The sequence below is a fragment of the Ovis aries genome, chromosome X (genome assembly GCF_016772045.2).
Source record: "Ovis aries strain OAR_USU_Benz2616 breed Rambouillet chromosome X, ARS-UI_Ramb_v3.0, whole genome shotgun sequence".
Taxonomy (NCBI): domain Eukaryota; kingdom Metazoa; phylum Chordata; class Mammalia; order Artiodactyla; family Bovidae; genus Ovis; species Ovis aries.
This window is the reverse complement of record NC_056080.1, coordinates 60,983,486-61,003,925: the sequence shown is the minus strand read 5'-3', so window position 1 is coordinate 61,003,925 and position 20,440 is coordinate 60,983,486. Positions and strand designations below refer to the sequence as shown.

General features: G+C 38.7%; 1 protein-coding gene across 42 annotated transcripts in view; it reads left to right on the top strand.

Annotated features, from left to right (window-relative positions):
• The window catches only part of OPHN1 (oligophrenin 1), a 716,686-nt gene that overhangs the window by 333,800 nt on the left and 362,446 nt on the right, over nucleotides 1-20,440 (top strand). For all 42 annotated transcript variants that reach the window (XM_060407314.1, XM_060407309.1, XM_060407304.1 and 39 more), the window contains 5 exons: nucleotides 3,080-3,171; nucleotides 8,077-8,155; nucleotides 10,800-10,833; nucleotides 11,377-11,439; nucleotides 15,862-15,936. In XM_060407314.1, the coding sequence (XP_060263297.1) occupies nucleotides 3,080-3,171; nucleotides 8,077-8,155; nucleotides 10,800-10,833; nucleotides 11,377-11,439; nucleotides 15,862-15,936 (343 nt within the window). The remainder of the gene's footprint in view (nucleotides 1-3,079; nucleotides 3,172-8,076; nucleotides 8,156-10,799; nucleotides 10,834-11,376; nucleotides 11,440-15,861; nucleotides 15,937-20,440) is intronic.

Genomic DNA, 20,440 nt, shown 5'->3' with positions numbered 1-20,440 from the left:
CCACTTATCTCATGTCTCTGTATGGCTCTCTACTATCAGCAGGTCAATATGACCCAGGCACCTTCCACCTTGCTTTTGTCCTGGTTCTCAGAGCATGTGAGATTTTCTGTGCAACCTTTAAGTATAGAATACCTATTTCCTGTACAACTCTGGCTCTCCTTGAAGCAAGCCCTGCTGGCTTTCAAAGCTATATGTTCTGAGGCCTTGTCTTCTAGGTTCAGGACCCCTTGACTAGGAATCTAATATGGGGATCAAACCCCTTGCTCCTTAGGGATAAACTCTACGATTGTAACTATCCTCTTATTTGCAGATCACCTGTTTAGAGGTGTGGGCCTTGACTATACTATGCATACGCCCCTCCTACCTATCTAGTTGTGATTCTTTCCTTATATCTGTAATTGTAGGAGATCTTTCCTGCTAGTCTTCAGGTCATTCTCACCATTGACTGTTGCCCTGTAAATAGTTGTAATGTTATCGAACAGGGTTCTTGGCCTTCCCCAATCAATAGAAATTGACTACAGGCCAGACAAGAAGTTCAGGCCAGGCTTTATTGTGGCTCCTGATGCAGCAGGGGCAGCAAGAACAGACAACAAGTTCCCTTTCTTGATCACCTCCCAAAGCAGGGCAAGGTTGTTTCTTTTAGGGTGAGTGTAGAAGTGTGTCCACGGATTGGAGCAGAGGGGTAACTTAGGTGTTTTGCCCACACCATAGGTGGTGGTAGGTGTAGGGGGCGTGCACAATACTCTGCTTTTGCTCCCATCCCCCTGCTTTTGCTCCAGGCTCTTCAAAAGAGGCAGGTTTTTTTTTTTTTTTTTGTCTCTTTGTATCTTTTGTCCATAATTTGTCCCAACTGGGCATGCATGCAGTTACTTTTAGTCCCATACCATTTGCTTGTATTTTGTTGCTGGAAGAGTGGTGTGGCCATGTGCAAGCATTGCAACATTGCAGCAAAGGGTCAAGCTCAGGTTCTTCCTACTCCATCATCTTGGACACTCTTGTTTTAAGAACTAGTCTGAAATCCTAGTTCCAAGGCCTAGTAAATTGTGATCTTGAGTAAATCAGTTATGGTTGCTCACCATCATTTTTCTCATCAGAAAAATATGTCAAGGATGATAGTCTAGTTTATATATATTTATTGAGCATTAACTTTTTACTAGGTGCTAGAGATATAAAGATAAATAAGACGCTGCCACATCCTTGAGTTCTTAGTCAAGTAGGGGAATCAGACATGGAAAAGAGAAGCTTTAATACAATGCAGAAAACACAAAGCAGACAGTATATATATTGGGGAAAGATTTTTGAGGAAATGAAAGCTGAACTGCAGGTTGTAGCACAAGTAAGAGTTTGTCAGTCAAAGACTATAGATAAAGTCATTTTGGGTGGAGGAAACAATATATGCAAAGTTGGAGTCATGAAAGAGCATAATACATGTGTGAAACAGGAGTACTTTTACACTGATGGGACATCATAAATTAGATGAGGGTGGTTGAAGGTGAACCTGGAGTGGTGGGCAGGATGTTGTCCCCTGAGCTGTGATGTCATCTCACCAAATCTAACGGAGTTGAGAGTTTAAAAAGGGAATGTGAGCACATGATGTAGTTAATTGCTCTTATCTTGCAAGGCTGACAATGCTTGATATCCTAAGTATTGGAGTTTTAGAAGGCAGATTGAAAGATGAATATGGAGTTGTGTTTCTATAGTGCAGGAGCAAGAAAAAGGATAGACCTGCAAAGGGCTTGAGTGTGACAATGAGAGAAAATTTATTTGATGATCAACTGTATGGGCCAGTTAGGACAGTATAGTGCTTAGGTACAGACTTGGCACTTTGGGCAGAAACAAATTCAGTGTTTCTGAATTTGAGACAGCAAGGTTGGTAGTATTATTCCCATTTAATTGATTATGAGGTTTATATTCAGAGAGGAAAAATTATTTACCTTGGGCCACATACCTAGTAAAAGTCATAACTGAGACAACACCCCAGCTTTTAAACTTCTTAGTTTATTGATATTTCTACTATACCGACTTGGATAACTGGGTGAGCCATTTTACCTCTCTGAGCTTCACTTCCCTCTGAGGGCTGTTATGAAGAAAAGTGGTTTAAAAATACCTAGCATAATATGTGGCATGTATTAGTAATCAATAAATGTTACTTCTCTTTTCTATACCACATTGCCTCTGTTGTAAACTGAACTAGATGGGATTTGAGGAATTTTAATCTGTTAACATGGGCTTCCGTTATGGCTCAGTGGTAAATAATCTGCCTGCAGTGCAGAAGCCACAGGGAACACAGGTTCAATCACTGGGTCAGGAAGGTCCCCTGGAAGACATGGCAACCCACTCCAGTATTCTTGCCTGGAGAATCCCATGGACAGAGGAGCATGGCAGGCTATAGTCTATGGGGTGGCAAAGAGCTGAACATGACTGAAGCAACTTAACACACACTCAACCTGTGAACCCAATGGATTTCTATGGCCTTGTTAAGTGCCCACAAGACTAATATGGGACACATTGTCCTGCACAAATGAAATACCAAATTCCACCTTGACTATCACACAGATATCCTTATTTTCCCTACTCTTGCCCTATCTTTGGAGAGACTGCTTTTGTAATTCCCATCATCTTAAAGGTTCTGGAAGTGGGGAACCAAAAATGTTTTTCCTCCTATCTTCTATCTGCCACTGTAATGGAAGGGACATTTCAGAAAACCACTTACTCAGTTTCATCTCCCTACCTAGAAGTCTCATGAAATTTTATTTTGTATGCTTAATACCATTTTACACCCCATTTCTCCTACATCCCCCTTATGAGTTTCCTATTTAATATACCATGCTTGGAAAAGAACACTGGTTTATCCTGAGCAGTTTCTTCTGAACTCAGTCATTGATTTTTGGAACAGAGAAAAACCATCTGCCACTTTGCTACAATTACCCTTTGAGGAGACATGGTCCTCAGTGAGGCTAAACATTGTTCCTGCTGCTGTAACAGATGCCTTCCAAGTGACATTAAGGACATTGCAGTAAGCAGAAGAAGCTTCTGTGTATTTTTTACAAACTGGCTGTTAATCCTTCTGTTATTTCAGGGGCCCTTGGACTTAACCCTGAAGTACTGCGTGAGAAGGAAGACGGAGTCTATCGATAAGAGATTCTGTTTCGATATAGAAACAAATGAAAGGTAAGGATGTGAACTGGCAGCATCCCATGTTCCAGTTTCTGAGCCTGGGTAGGCATTTTATTTTCATCTGTCATCTCTTTTTGGTAAAAATGAGCAAAACTATTCATGACACCATTTTCTTGGCTCTTTTGGCTGCCCCTCCCAGGGATCCCTGTTAGAGCTGGACTAGAGCTGGTTCTCTCTATTCAAGGTTCAGTCAGCTTTGCCTTAATTGCTGTAGGCAGAAGTTACTCCTAGGATTTAATTTGCTATGATATATGCAAAAAGTCAGTATTTGGTGGTGCTGCAAAAGAACAGGATAACAAAACTCATTCTTTTTTATCCCAATATACAAGAACAAATTAATTAAAACACATATTTAAGGGAACATAGATTGGATGGAGGGTGGTAGTAGTATTGGGGACGCTTTTTTCCCCCATTTGGTACAAATAATGTGGACTTTTCCTACCTTGCAGATATTTACATAAAGTATAAATAGTTTAATTATCAACTTTCTGATTTCAGCAAAGCTTGCAATGTTTGGACTTGGTTGCATTTGTTCCTATCCAATTTTCTCTTTTCGTCTTTTCAACCTGGACAATTTATTGGTAGGGAACTTTAACTTTTACTTTTGAATTTTAAAATGAGAGCATTTGGAGTTACTTTGGAAAAAGACATGTTATATAGTTGGGAAGTTGATCCAGAATTTAGTGAGTAAATGTGTTTCTATATTTTATTTCCATCCATTATTCCTGTATATTAGGCATTAAGTATTATAATAGAATTTAACAAAAGATCAGATTGCTAGAAAGGAACTTGGTTGAATTACAATATCATATGAGCAAAACTGGGAGAAGGCAATGGCACCCCACTCCAGTACTCTTGCCTGGAAAATCCTATGGATGGAGGAGCCCGGTAGGCTGCAGTCCATGGGGTCGCTAAGAGTCGGATACGAATGAGTGACTTCACTTTCACTTTTCACTTTCATGCATTGGAGAAGGCAATGGCAACCCACTCCAGTGTTCTTGCCTGGAGAATCCCAGGGACAGGGGAGCCTAGTGGGCTGCCGTCTGTGGGGTCGCACAGAGTCGGACACGACTGAAGTGACTTAGCAGTAGCAGCATGAGCAAAACTATCAGTAACTAGAATCATATAGATCAGATTAAGAAAATAAGGCATTTTTTTGTCTTGGTATAAGTAGCTATTAATTCTCTTCCCCATTTTAAATTTATGTTTGTGAATCTATATGCTTTCTTTGTTAAGAATGGATGGTCCCAATCAAAGATGGCTGTAATAGTAAACAGTGTTAGTGATAATCATGAGGCTGTCACTCATTTCCACCCCACAACTTTGAGCTCAGTAGGAAGGGGAAAGGAACTGTTGGCTGTGGCTTCCTTTTTATGAACCTTTAGTGTCTTTGGGTCTGCTGAATTAATGTACTTAAATAAAGTTTAATTTTTCTGTGTCTAATTCCATTCTGATTCAATTTTCAGCTTAAATTTGCAAGCCACTTTGCAAGTATTATTCTCATAGACTCAAAGCATTTGCAAACAGTTTGGCCCTGAGGTTAAGGGCAAGGATCAATATATATTTATATATTGATAAGGATCTATCTATCTATAGATATATTGCATCTAGTGCTATGTATGGCTCATGGTAGATACTGAATCTGGTATTCATTTAAAAAATTTTTCCCTACCCAAGAATACTGGGGAATTCTGAAACTAGAACCCAAGATTAAAGTTTTGATATAGCTATGATTTTACTTACCACATATTGGGCATTTAGAAAATATTCCTCCACTGAACTCCACCCTCATTTTACAGGTGAGGAGACTGGGACTTGTATATGTTTAACTGCCTTGCCTAATCAAAGTCACATAGTGGCAAGGTTGAGCTCAAACTCTGGTCTGTAGGTCTCCAAACCCCATGTTCTTTTAAATTTTATTCCATTGTCTATTATAAGCAAAATAAATATGTTGTGAAATAGGGGGTCAAATATAATAATGCACAGATGCTGAGGTGCCTCTGTGCATGTGGAGTTTTCTGAGTAATATGACATCTGCGTCTGCTTTCCTGGCTGGTCAAACTGATATAAGGGACAGAGGCAGGCCTCGCAGTAGACATCAGGCTCCTGTACTCATGTTCCCTGCTGAATTGAACAGATGACTCTTTGAATCCCCTTTTCTATTTCTGGAATAGAGGATAACTTTTTTTTTTGTTCCTACCAGTATTTGAAGCCACAGTCTCATAGCCCACCAGAACTTGAAGGATAGTAATTATAGTAATAATAATAATAACATTGATGATGACGGTGACAGCAACAACTGCTAACATTCACTGAGTACCTCTATGTGCTAGGCACCATTCTCAGCCTTTATTTTATTCTTTTTCTTTGCTTTTTTAAGTATTTATTTTAATTGGAGTCTGATTTCTTTACAGTATTGTGGTGGTTTTTGCCATACATTGACACGAATCAGCCAGGGTGTACATGTGTCCCCCCATCCTGAACCCCCCTCCCACCACCCTCCCCACCCCATCCCTCTGGGTTGTCCCAGAGCACCAGCTTTGAGTGCCCTGCTTCATGCATCAAACCTGCACTGGTCATCTGTTTTACATATGGTAATATACATGTTTCAATGCTATTCCCTCAAATCATCGCACCCTCGCCTTCTCTCACAGAGTCCAAAAGTCTGTTCTTTACGTTTGTGTCTCTTTTGCTGTCTTCCATATAGGGTTGTCATTACCATCTTTCTAAATTCCATATATATGCATTAATATACTGTATTGGTGTTTCTCTTTCTGACTTACTTCACTCTGTATAGTAGGTTCCATTTTCATCCACCTCATTTTAAATGTATGATTTCCTTTAGTCTTCATCACAGTCACATGAAGCGGGTGGTGTTTTTATCCCAGTCTCACAAAGACCAGGAGACAGAGAGAAGTTAAGCACTTAGATTATACAACTAGTAAATGTTAGAGCTAGGATCCAAATCTAGGCATACTAATTTCCAAGCCCACATTCTTAACCACTGAACTCTACTGCAAATATATGTGCCTTTTTGGTTTAGAGGAGTGACTGAGACCTCAGGGTAGGCACAGGATTTGTCTAAAATCATGATGGAAAAGCCTGGCCTAGAAGTCAGTACTCTTTCTACTTTGTCATTTTGTTCTTAACAATATTGTTCTTTGAATTTGACTTTTAGAGGCACCAGAGAATCTCCAAATGCTTCCTGAACAGTCACTTATTTATTCTTTCAGCTTCTCTGTATGATCAAGGAAGGATACATACCAGCTTTCTGATTTCCTAAATAGGAAAACTGTGTCTGTAATAGGTTTAACTTCATATCTAGTCTACAACATCTGCTTTATGTTTTTTGCCCATTTTCTTGCTTTCCTTCTTTGTAGCTTCAGGATCCAGCTGGGTAATTATTTTTACAGAGAGTTGTAGACTTTCTAGCCCCATAAGATATGTCTAAAAGGTTGGATATTTCTTAGAGAAAGGTAGACTTGAAAGAGTCCAGTACTGAAAGCCAAGTTCTAGTTTTCAGTTGATTCTGGCTTAAAGGTCATTTGGGGGCTTTACTTATTAAGGAGTACTTGAGATGGCTGGATGGCATCACTGACTCAATGGATGTGAGTCTGAGTGAACTTCAGGAGTTGGTGATGGACAGGGAGGCCTGGTGTGCTGCGATTCATGGGGTTGCAAAGAGTCGGACACGACTGAGCAACTGAACTGAACTGAACTGAACTAATGTAGTAAGAACAGAAGGACAGGTAGGATAGGAATCCCATGGTGTCAGAACTAAAAAGGACCTACCAGTTCATTAGATCCAAAATTTTTATGGCTAAAGAAATTGAGGCACAGTGACTTTCCCACTGAACTCTCTTGTCATTACTCTGTTACTATTTCATGACTCAGAGAGGTCTTATCTTAACATGGAAGGAGCACAAGGAACAAATATCTCCTCGTGGTACAACTAGGCCGAGAATGGAAGAGACCTTATGCCTGCAAGTAATATGATTAATCCTCAAATTCCAGTTTGGTTTTGAAGGTCTGAGAAGAACAGTGTATACCAAATTGGGGTATATTTGGGTATATAGTTGCAGTTACTGCAAATAAATAAAATTGGATTTCAAGTTGTATGTCATGCAGAAGAGGCCTTATAATGTATTAGCTAAGAAAGAACATGGCTGCTGGAATAAAATTCCTAAATCAAAACCCTGGCTCTACACTTACGACAGACTCAGGTAACCTCTCTGTGCCTCAGTTTTCCCTTCTATAAAATAGGGATTTCTATAGTCCCTGCTTTATAGGCTTCTTGTGTAGATTAAGTGAATTTATACCTATAAAGTACTTATAGTACTATGGCACTTACTGAGCATTCAGTAACTAGTAGTTGTTGTTATTATTTATAAGATTGCTTAAATCAGCCAGAAGGCCTCCCTGTGCATGTTGTTGACTTCTTTCCATCCGAAATGCTCCTTGGACATCCTAGGCGGTAGAAGTAGCAAAGCCATTTTCCTGATATATGTACTTATAGTGAACATGCTCAAACCCGTTTGAATTCAGACCAAATGACTGACTTCTAAGAGCAAGAGGCAGGGAGAGCTTCAGTTTGTTTTAAGCACACAATGGGGTCAATTTAAGCCTATTTTATGGTGAGAAGTCAGCATCTGCCTTCATATTTCCTTGCCTGACCCTGGCATGAAGCCACCAAGATACTACCTCCACCAATGTTTTCAAAATTACTGTTCTCTAAGTTCCACTGTTTTTCTGAGTAAACAAAGATTTTGAAAAATTGGAAATCTATATTCCTGTGTCTGCTCAGTGTCATAAACTCCCAGGGCTGAGAGGAACCCTAGATTATAAGACTCCATTCTCTCAGTTAACTTTTCTGCTCTCAACTTGTCATTTATTCCTTAGACCAGGAACCATCACTCTGCAAGCTCTTTCAGAAGCTAACAGAAGACTATGGATGGAGGCTATGGATGGGAAAGAACCTGTAAGTTACCCTGGGGAAACATCAGTAACATAGACCAGTATATGAGTGTGCTCTAGTGGTAGCAGTGAGTCCAGGACAATTAAATGGTGATAGATAATTCATACCCAAAAGTTTAGAGTTAGAAGGAAATGCTGAATAACATTTCTTGTTTAACAAGTTAGGCAACTTGAGTTCCAGAGATGATAAAGGACTTCTCTAGAATTAGCCTCAGAAAGGCATCGCAATGGACCTAGAAACTAGGTCTCTCAGCTTCTTTCTTCTTATACAGCTATGCCCACAAGGTTTTCTTAAGAAAGAAATTAAGCCTGTTTGTAGTTTACAGCATTAATATGTGTTCATATATAAGGATGGAAAATAATTTTCATGACTGTGAACAAGCATTTATTAAGATTTTATTCAGAATGGTTTTACTGCTTCTCCCTTACATTCCTAAGTCAACTTATTTTCTTTAAGGGCAGGAGATCACATTGTCATCCTATATCCCAAAATGCACCATTCCGTTTAGAACACTGTTACATAGGATTACAAGCAATACTTTTACAGGGCTAACAATTATCATAGAAAGACCAATATGAACAGTCAGGTCACCAAAAAGCATTTTTTTTCTTCAGTATCTTCTGTGTAGGTTTCTTCCTGTGGCATATGACGTAATGTCAGCTTCTTAGTTTTGGAATCCCAAAAGGTTATATTTGGGTCTGGTTCTGCCATTCAATGATTGTGTGACCTTGAGCTACTTATTTAATTTCTCTGAGATTCTTCTCTTCAGTAAAATGGCTTTAATAATTTCTGTTCTAGCTATTTCACAGAGCTGCTTTGAAAAAAAAATCAATTGAAAGCCAGTTTGTCAGCCATAATATGCTATATCAGTTTGAAGTTCTTCTCACTGGTCTGAAGGCTTGGTGCAAAGCTACTGAAATTCAGTAGTATTTGGGTACAATCTAATCTTCTTGCTTTATGCAAGGCAAAAGCCTGCTAAAATGGAGAATATATTACAGGGACTTCTTTCTGTGGTTTCTAGTGCCTTGAAGACTAGTGAGGAAGGCCCAGCTATAAGACTCTATGTATAGCAACCAAGAAGATAGCAGGAAAGAAGTGGTGTTGTAAGGACTGTCATCCAGAAAATAGGCTAGGGCCTTTCTCTGCTCCCTTCTCTCACAGAAACTTGGAGCTTAACCATTACATGCCTATGATATTTTTCTAGCAGGATACTAGCAAGCCCAGCAAGACATTTTATTCTTTTTGTTGTTGTTGTTCATATTTATTTATTCTTTAATCAAAATATAGTTAATTTACAATGTTGTAAGTCATTTTACTCTTAATTCCCTCTCCTGAACTTGCTCTCCCTTTAAAGTTTTTTTCTTTTTTTAATATAAATTTATTTATTTTAATTGGAGGTTAATTACTTTACAATGTTGTATTGGTTTTGCCATACATTAACATGAATCGGCTGCAGGTATACACGTGTTCCCCATCCTGAAACCCCCTCCCTCCTCCCTCCCCATTCCATCCCTCTGGGTCGTCCCAGTGCACCAACCCCAAGCATCCAGTATCATACATCGAACCTGGGCTGGCGATTCATTTCATATATGATATTATACATGTTTCAATGCCATTCTCCCAAATCATCCCACCCTTAAATCAAAGGGTACAGATGGCTTCTTGTGAAGAATGATGTTAGAACATGGGCCCTTTGAATGTGGATCCTTATCAACTTGACCTGTCTCAGTGACCTATCCATGGGCATACACATATAGGCAGAAAATTTTATTTTAAAAGGAGAGATTGTTAAAGCAGATTATACAGATGGCATATAGAGGACTTATTTCCTGAATTACTAATGTTGCTTCTGCTCTACTAACAACCCCCTCCCCAATTCACTAATATTATACATAGTAAGAAGATCAGTTCTTGAAGGAACATCTACCGCAACACTGATCATTTTAGCGATATGAATTTTGAAGTCTAGAGAATGAATGGCACATGCCTAAGTTTCATAATGATGAAGCCATAAAGCCAAGACTAGGCTTCAAGAGTCAAGGATATTCTCTTGTTTCTCACATAGCTATCACAATTCATACTTCAAGATGACTCAGAGAAAGTTTGGTGAATACATGGATCTCTTTCAGATGGGCACTTGCTTTTCTACCCATCTGGGTAGAAAATACCCACTAACACCTTTGGGTAAGAAGATTGGTATTAGTAATATTTAAACTTTACCATCAGCTATTCAACACTACAGTCTCTTATCCAGATCATTGAAGGTTTGTTTGATGAGGCTTATTACAGCAAGATCTAACTCTGCTTTCTTCTGTCACTAACCTGGAGAAAACCGCTTCCTTTCTATCATACTCTGTTGCTCCATCAGGAAAATTCTCTAAGTTTTACATAAGTAAATGTCTAAGATGGGTAGGCTACCACTGCAGTGAACTGTGTGAAATCCAATGTTATCTTCAGGGATTGTTAATCCTACTGTTTCTAGTGACCTAGGCAAAGATGATTCTGTTTAGCCCATTTTATTACTTGTTAAACTCGTAAAGTCACTAATGCTTTTGATGGCTTATTTGAGGAAAGATATTTAGTATTTGCTGTACTTACTTGTAGTGATTCGCAATATCCATGGCTCTTTCTGTCTCTTTTTTTGTAGATCTACCACAGCCCTATAACAAAACAGGAAGAAAGTAAGTCAGATTTCTGATCGACTGGCATTGTAAACTGTTAGCTGTCCTAATCACAGTAAATGCTATCATCAATAATTTGTAATATTGATACAAATGTATTTATGGGTACCTTTGTGTGAAATGAAATTCAGACCTGTTTTTTTAGAAGGTGTCTTTCGACTGAGCTAAGGAAGTCACTTAATCTATCTTAGCTTTTTGGTGGGGTAGTTGTAGTAATATAGAGAAACAGTAATTATATTCTTCTTTTTCTAGACACACAATAGAAATTATGTGCATTTCCAGCTTAATTTTTCACATTTGATGTAGCTCATGCCTCAAGCAGATATACAAAAAGGGTCAAGTAAAAACATTTTGTGTTATAAGAGTAAAAAATCTAACCCCTTCTCTCACCCAAATGAAGAGTCTTTCCATTTAAAGGTGATTGAAGGAGAGAGACTAAACCCCTAATTCTCTCACTGTAGTCTCTTAACCAGATCCCTGAAGGTTTGTTAGGTGAGGCTTATTACAGTGGGATCTAACTCTGCTTTCTTTTGCTTGAAACAGTGGAACTGAATGAAGTGGGGTTCAAGTTTGTTAGGAAGTGCATCAATATAATTGAGACCAAAGGTAAGATATGAGCCATAGCCTTGGCATTGTTTGAATCTGATTATTCTTTTTTTAATGATTTAAAAAATATTTTTAATTTTTATTGATGTGTAGTTGATGTGCAATATTAGGATCACAGCCTTGTCATGGCAAAGAGGCTTGCATAACTCAATAAAGCTATGAGTCATACCATGCAGGGCCATCCAAGACAGATGGGTCACAGTGAAGAGTTCTGACAAAGCAAAAACCTCCAGTGATCCAATGGAGGAGGAAATGGCAAACCATGTCACTATTCTTGCCTGGAGAACCCCATGGACAGTATGAAAAGACAAAAAGATACGGAACTGGAAGATGAGTCCCCCAGGTTAAAAGGTGTCCAATATGCTACTGCAGAAGTTCTGAGGGCAATTACTAATATCTATAGAAAGAATGAAGCAGCCAGGCCAAAGTGGAAATGATGCTCAGTTATAGATGGTGGTGAAAGTAAAGTACAATGTTGTAAAGAACAATATTGTATAGGAACCTGGAATGTTAGGTCCATGAATCAAGGCAAACTGGACATGGTCAAGCAGGAGATGGAGAGCATGAACATCAAAATCTTAGGAATCATTGAGCTAAAATGGACAAGAATGGGTGAATTTAATTCAGATAACCATTATATGTGTGTGTGTATGTATATATATAATATCTACTACTGTGGGAAAGAACCCTTTAGAAGAAATGGAGTAGAACTCATAGTCAACAAAGGAATCCAAAATGCAGTATTTGGGTGCAACTGCAAAAAAGACACAAACAGTTCATTTTCAAGGCAAACCATTCAACTCCACAGTAATATGTCTATACCACAACCACTAGTGCTAGAGAAGCTGAAGTTGAACAGTTCTATGAAAACCTACAAGACCTTCTAAATCTAACACCAAAAAATGTCCTTTCCATCATAGGGGATTGGAATGCAAAAGTAGGAAATCAAGAGATACCTGGAATAACTGGCAAGTTTGGCCTTGGAGTGAAAAATGAAGCAGGGCAAAGGCTAACAGAGTTTTGACAAGAGAATATTCTGGTCATGGCAAACACCCTTTTCAACAACCCAAGAGACAATTCTACACATGGACATCACCAGATGGTCAATACCAAACTCAGATTGATTGTGTTCTTTGCAGCCAAAGATGGAGAAGCTCTGTACAGTCAGCAACAACAAAACCTGGAGCTGACTGTGGCTCAGATCATGAGCTCCTTATTACAAAATTCAGGTATAACTTAAAGAAAGTAGGGAAAACCACTAGGCCATTCAGTTCAGTTCAGTTCAGTCACTCAGTCGTGTCCAACTCTTTGTGACCCCATGAATTGCAGCACACCAGGCCTCCTGTCCATCAACAGGTCCCAGAGTTCACTCAAACTCACATCCATCGAGTCAGTGATGCCATCCAGCCATCTCATCCTCTGTCATCCCCTTCTCCTCCTGCCCCCAATCCCTCCCAGTATCAGAGTCTTTTCCAATGAGTCAACTCTTCTCATGAGGTGGCCAAAGTACTAGAGTTTCAGCTTTAGCATCATTCCTTCCAAAGAACACCCAGGACTGATCTCCTTTAGAATGGATTGGTTGAATCTCCTTGCAGTCCAAGGGACTCTCAAGAGTCTTCTCCAACACCACAGTTCAAAAGCATCAATTCTTTGGCGCTCAGCTTTCTTCACAGTCCAACTCTCACATCCATACATGACTACTGGAAAAACCATAGCCTTGACTAGATGGACCTTTGTTGGCAAAGTAATGTCTCTGCTTTTGAATATGCTATCTAGGTTGGTCATAACTTTCCTTCCAAGGAGTAAGCGTCTTTTAATTTCATGGTTGCAGTCACCATCTGCAGTGATTTTGGAGCCCCAAAAAATGAAGTCTGACACTGTTTCCACTGTTTCCCCATCTATTTACCATGAAGTGATGGGACCAGATGCCATGATCTTCGTTTTCTAAATGTTGAGCTTTAAGCCAACCTCTTCACTCTCCTCTTTCGCTTTCATCAGGAGGCTTTTTAATTCCTCTTCCCTTTCTGCCAGAAGGGTGGTGTCATCTGCATATCTGAGGTTATTGATATTTCTCCTGGCAATCTTGATTCCAGCTTGTGTTTCTTCCAGTCCAGCGTTTCTCATGATGTACTCTGCATAGAAGTTAAATAAGCAGGGTGACAATATACAGCCTTGACGTACTCCTTTTCCTATTTGGAACCAGCCTGTTGTTCCATGTCCAGTTCTAACTGTTGCTTCCTGACCTGCATATAGGTTTCTCAAGAGGCAGGTCAGGTGGTCTGGTATTCTCATCTCTTTCTGAATTTTCCACAGTTTGTTGTGATCCACACAGTCAAAGGCTTTGGCATAGTCAATAAAGCAGAAATAGATGTTTTTCTGAAACTATCTTCCTTTTTTGATGATCCAGTGGATGTTGACAATTTGATCTGTGGTTCCTCTGCCTTTTCTAAAACCAGCTTGAACATCTGGAAGTTCATGGTTCACATATTGCTGTAGCCTGGCTTGGAGAATTTTGAGCATTACTAGGCCATTAGGTATGGCCTAAATCAATTCCCTAATGATTATACAGCTGTGATGCATGGATTCAAGGAATTAGATTTGGGAGACAGAATATCTAAGGAACTATGTGTGGAGGTTTGTAACACTGTATAGGAGGCAGTGACCAAAGCTATTTCAAAGAAAAAGAAATACAAGGAGGCCATGTGGTTGTCTGAGGAAGGATTACAAATAGCTGAGGAATGAAGAAAAGCAAAGACAGGGGAGAAAGGGAAAGACATACCAAACAGAATGTGGCGTTCCAGAGAATGGCAAAGAGAGAAAAGAAGTCCTACTTAAACCAACAATGCAAAAACATAGAGGAGAACAATACAATGGGAAAGGCTGGAGATCTCGTCAAGAAAATTGAAGATATTATGGGAAAATTTCATGCAAAGATGGGCACAATAGAGGACAGAAACATTAAGGACGTAACAGAAGTAGAAGATATTAAGAAGAGGTGGCAAGAATACACAGAAGAACTATACAAGAAAGGTCTTAATGACCCAGATAACCATGATGGTGTGTGGTTACTCATGTAGAACTAGACATCCTGGAGTTTGAAGTCAAGTGCGACTTAGGAAGCATTACTATGAACAAAGCTAGTGGAGGGGACAGAATGCCAGCTGAGATATTTAAAATACTAAAATATGATGCTGTTAAAGTGTTGCACTCAATATGTCAGCAAATTTGGAAAATTCAGCTATGGCACAGGACTGGAAAAGGTCAGTTTTTATTCCAATCCCAATGAAGGGAAATGCCAAAGAATGTTCAAACTACTGTACAATCATGTTCATTTCACATGCAAGTAAGGTTATAGTCAAAATCCTTTGAGCTGTGCTTTAGCAGTATGTGAACTGAGCTTCTGGATGTACAAGGTGGGTTTCAAAGAGGCAGAGGAACCAGAAATCAAATTGCCAACATTCTTAGGATTATGGAAAAAGCAAAGGAGTTCCAAAAACACATGTACTTCTATTTCATTGACTATGCTAAAGCCTTTGACTGTGTGGATCCCAACAAACTGTGGAAAATTCTTAAAAAGATGGGAATACCATACCACCTTACCTTTCTCCTGAGAAAACTGTATGCTGGTCAAGAAGCAACACTTAGAACCAAATGTGAATAATTTGTGGTTTCCTGCTTTTACTTATAAAGAAATTCAAATGGCATATAAAATATTTTTAAATACTATCTGGTACTTTTGAAGCAGTGTTATGTTAGTTCCACCCTAAATAAATAAGAGTTCAGTTTCTGCCACAATACATATTGATTTAAAAATTGTTGGGGACAAAGTTAAAATCAAGCAAATGTGGCATTAATATTTTTCCAGATTAATGATACTTTGTTATTTCTGAGAATATTTTGAATATAGGCAATAGTAGTGTGTACGCCAGGGCTCTTTTCTTTTTTTTTCCCTCCCAAATGTTACTTCAATCTTTCTCAGTACACAAAATGTTTATTTGCTTCACACCTGCCATACTGTAGCTCTCTCTTACTTCATATCTCTGCCCAGGGACAACTTGAAGGTTGATATCTCCTCCTTTTTCAACTAAACCCAAGCTTCTTTCCAAAATGACAACACTGTTCTCTGTTATCCGCTGCTACTCACATAAGCATTTTTTTTCCTATTTACAATAGAATGTGTTCTTTTCTAGTCATGTTATTGAGGGCTTGGTACAATCCAAATGAAAATATGGAAAGAATAATTTGCAGAGATGTTTCAGGACTGTTTCCCTATTGTAGAGGAGGGCTGGAGAGATTGGAGACAGTAGGGAGATCATTTCTTGTTTGAACTGAATCCATTGTGTAAGTATCCACTTTCTCTACCTTGAGGGAGATGAAAGTTCTAGCTATATTAATAAAACTGACCTGGTTTTCTTTCTCTAGGAATCAAGACAGAGGGATTGTACCGTACCGTGGGCAGCAATATTCAGGTTCAGAAGCTGCTGAATGCCTTTTTTGGTAACACTTTTAATTTCATAATTCTTTTGGAGAGTTGTTTGTATATTAGAAAGAAATATGGCTATAAGAGAAAGCAGACATTGATTAAGGTTGTAGAACATATTTTTAAATATAAAGTGTACACTTACTTGCCTATGCTGAGTCAGAGACACCTTTCCTTGAAATAATGATTAGCATCTCTCCTTCTCAAATCTGGATTCTACCCCAACCTCTCCATTGGAACTACTCTGGCCAGGCATAGAAGGTATATTCTTATGAAATTCAGTGAACTCTTTTCAGTTTCTGTCTTAGTTGATATCTTTATTGACCACTCCCTCCTTTTGAATTTCTCTCTAAATGACGTTTATGATTCAACAGTCTCTTTTTTTTAATTTTTATTTTTACTTTATTTTACTTTACAATACTGTATTGGTTTCGCCATACATTGACATGAATCCACCACGGGTGTACATGCATTATTCCTTTCAAGTGACTTTTGTCAGGTCCCTTTTCTTCTTATTTTGTAAATCTTGTCTGGGTATTTCCCAGCCTTCTATCTTTGCCCCCCATTCACTTCTTCTACATGTTTTCCTAATGATTAGATTTTTATCCTAGCTATGGATCATATTTTTCTTTTTTTTTTTTTTACATAAGTCTGGTAAGTTTTGTTACATGCTGTACATCGTGACTTGAGTGTTGCAGTTTTGGTGATTTCTTTTTTAGTGTGTTGAATTTTGTTTTGCAGTCAGTTATTTGTGTATCAGCTTGCTTCATTTGAGGATTATTTTTAATCTTACTAGGACAGATATAAAGTATTCTTTCCTGGTTAGTTTAGCCTTACATCTAAGGTCTAATTTCTTTTGTCTCTTCATTTTTAGTGTTTGGAACTTAAACAGTTGCCAGCTCTGTGTGAGTTCTGGGTATTCTCCAGAATAAAGCTTCTTGGTATTTCTTTGGCCTCATGGATTTTCATCTTAGGCACTCATGGTTTTTTTGTATTCAGTGACAGACACAAGTGGACCCATAGCTAAGGGTTTTTCAGTTCTTTTTCTACATAGATCCCTCTTCTCTGGTACTGAACTTCTAGTTTACTCAGCCTTTCTGACCTCTGATCTTTGTCTCTTCAACTGAGCAAGACGTCCATGCTCAGCTTGAACTCTCACTCCCCATGCTACCATTCAAAAAATGTTTTCAGGTAGCAAACTGGTAATGATAAGGCTTATCTTGCCCCCCCCCATTTTAGGGTTCTATACTGTGTATTGTTCAAGTACTACAAACAGCTATTTCATATATTTTGTCCCAGATTCTAATTGTTACCACAGGAGAGAAAGTCTGGTTCTAGTTACTTCAAATCTCTTTGGTTTTTACTAGCACCTCTGTGCTGTCAACCCACCAAAATCACTAATCCAGACATCATATCATGAGTTCTAAACTAATGGATCCAGTTTCACACTGGACCTGTGCTTTTCAAACATATTTAGGTCATGGCACACATTGGGCTTCCCTGGTGGCTCAGTGGTAAAGAATCCACCTGCCAAAGCAGGAGATGAGGGTTCTATCCCTGGATCAGAAAGATCTCCTAGAGAAGGAAATAACAACCCACTTCAGTATTCTTGCATAGGAAATCCTGTGGAAAGAGGATCCGGGCAGGCTATAGTCCACGGGGTTGCAAAAGAGTCAGACATGACTTAGTAACTAAACAACAACAGCTATGCATTAAAATGATCATATCTGTGTAACACACTCTGGTAAATGGATAAAACTGATCATGGCTGAAGCAGTAATCCCCAAAGGCTGAGGAAATCAGTACTGGAATTTTTGCACAAGATCTCTGTACATAGATACAGGTACATATGATTTACATGCCCAAAACTAAATTCATTTTTTATGTCTTCCTGAAAACCTGCTCTTCTTCCTTTTTTTGAATGGTGATGAACTGTCTGCTAAGCTCAGTTCTCATAAAGTTTCATAGAACAAGTTGAGTGTGGAAAGATGCAGTTTGGATAAAGCATAGATTTTTGGTCTTTTCTGTGGTGCATAGCTTAACTTCCATAACCTTACAGACCTGACATCTCAATCTGTTAGCAGTTGAGGGTGCTGTAGTATCCAGTAATAACAGTAATGTAGATTTTGCATTGCAGATTACATCACTGATGCCTCAGTATATGTCTTTGTTTATCACTTTACACTCTTGACTTTTAAAAATGTTAAGTTTTGTTTTCCTGGCCAATTAACATTGCATTTTATAAGCTAAAGGACACTTCATATATAAAACAATTGACAACATGGCCCAGGATATTTAGTCTCTGAAAAATTATTTACTCTCATAAGTTATTTAGAATTATATTTCCAGTATCACTACATTCTTCTACCTGATATATAATAAGCTAAAACAAAATGTCATACTACTCATCCCACTGATTCAGTTATAGGGGTCAATAGGACCAAAATGGTTCATTCAAATCACACATGACAGTACAATTCAGTTGGTATAGTGCATCTGTGTACATCAACCTCCAAATAGGAATATCTAAAAAATAGACAAAGAAGTTATGAATATAAATATTTATAAATGTAAAATAGTGTTAATTTACTTATGTATGCATAAAACTGGTAAACCTTGATCCCTGGCCCACTATCTAATTCTAGATCTGGTGATGATCCTAATTCATTTATTCATTGATTTTAGCTAACATTTGAGTACCTACAAAGGGCCAAGCATTACAGTCAGGGCTATAGTTTAAACACTGAACACCCTACTTGTATATCCTATCTTTGTGTGACTTACATTCTATGGAGAAGACTCAGCTAGCACATAATCTATACTTATGTAAGGAGACTTCCTTTCAAAGATTCTCTCGTATTATGTCTTCTGGAGATTCTCATTGGGATACTCAATTTCCCTGCTTCTTTTGACCTATCCTGATCTTTTCCCACACCACTATGAATTGGCTGCCTTGGCTTCATGTAGGCTCACCATAATTTATCTAGGAAGAAAAGCATTCATTTTCTTTTACCAGTATATCTTGTCCTTAATTCTTTTCTTATGTCTCATGCTCTTTTCTAGCTATTTTTAACCCCTAAATCTGTATACTATAGACTACCTTCTATGACATCTATAATATTTAACTGTAGGTGTTCTTCTGTTCTTTACTAGAGCCTTTCATACTTCCTTTACCTGAAAATATGTCTTTTTGGCAAATAAAATATAACAATCAAAAGGGATATATCCACAATTAATAATTATTTTTCAATCAGTTTGTTGGTTAACTAATCACATTTCTCCCCTACCCTAGATTGTTGCATGATACCCTACATGAATAGATCCAATAAACTGTGAGGAATAGTCTACACTTGGAGTAGATCCATCAGAAGCTAACTTGGTCACAGAGAAACTAATCTGCTTTCCTCTGAGATAGCTTGTACCTCAACTAAGAGTTCTGCTTGTTCACCTTTTTACCAAGTCATAGGCATCTTATCAGTGATAATGCCTACTGTTATCATTATAATCTTGATAATCAAAATTATGCTCTTGATAATGCCACATACCTAGTCCACTGTGTTCACTCAGTAACTGTTCCTTCAATGAAGCTCTAAAATCATGATGTGCTTCAGAGACTAAGCATTTGACAATGATGTGAGTAGATAGAGGGGATGAGGCATAGAGAGTGAAGAAACTGGATATATTAACTGAAGTCTTTGATGAAATTGAACCTGGCTAGAAAAGTTATGACCAACCTAGATAGCATATTCAAAAGCAGAGACATTACTTTGCCAATAAAGGTCCGTCTAGCCAAGGCTATGGTTTTTCTAGTAGTCATGTATGGATGTGAGAGTTGGACAACAAAGAAAGCTGAGCACTGAATAATTGATGCTTTTGAACTGTGGTGTTGGAGAAGACTCTTGAGAGTCCCTTGGACTGCAAGGAGATCCAACCAATCCATTCTGAAGGAGCTCAGCCCTGGGATTCCTTTGGAAAGAATGATGCTAAAGCTGGAAGTCCATTACTTTGGCTACCTCATGCGAAAAGTTGACTCATTGGAAAAGACTCTGATACTGGGAGGGATTGGGAGCAGGAGGAGAAGGGGACGACAGAGGATGAGATGGCTGGATGGCATCACTGACTCGATGGATGTGAGTCTGAGTGAACTCTGGGAGTTGGTGATAGACAGGGAGGCCTGGCGTGTTGCGATTTATGGGGTCGCAAAGAGTCGGACACGACTGAGCGACTGAACTGAACTGATGGGGCTGCATAACATAATCTTAGTTTTTTCAATAATGAGTTTTAATTGGTGAAAAATCGCTTTACAGTGTTGTGCTGGTTTCTGCCATACAACAGTGTGAAATAGTAATATCAGTTCAGTTCAGTCTCCCCTCCTGTTGAGCCTCCCTCTTCCCCCATAGCACCACTCTAGGTCATCAAAGAACACCTGGCTGCACTCCCTGTGTTACGTAGTAACCTCCCACTATCTATTTTACACATGATCGTGTATATATGTCAATGCTGCTTTCTCACATCTTCCAA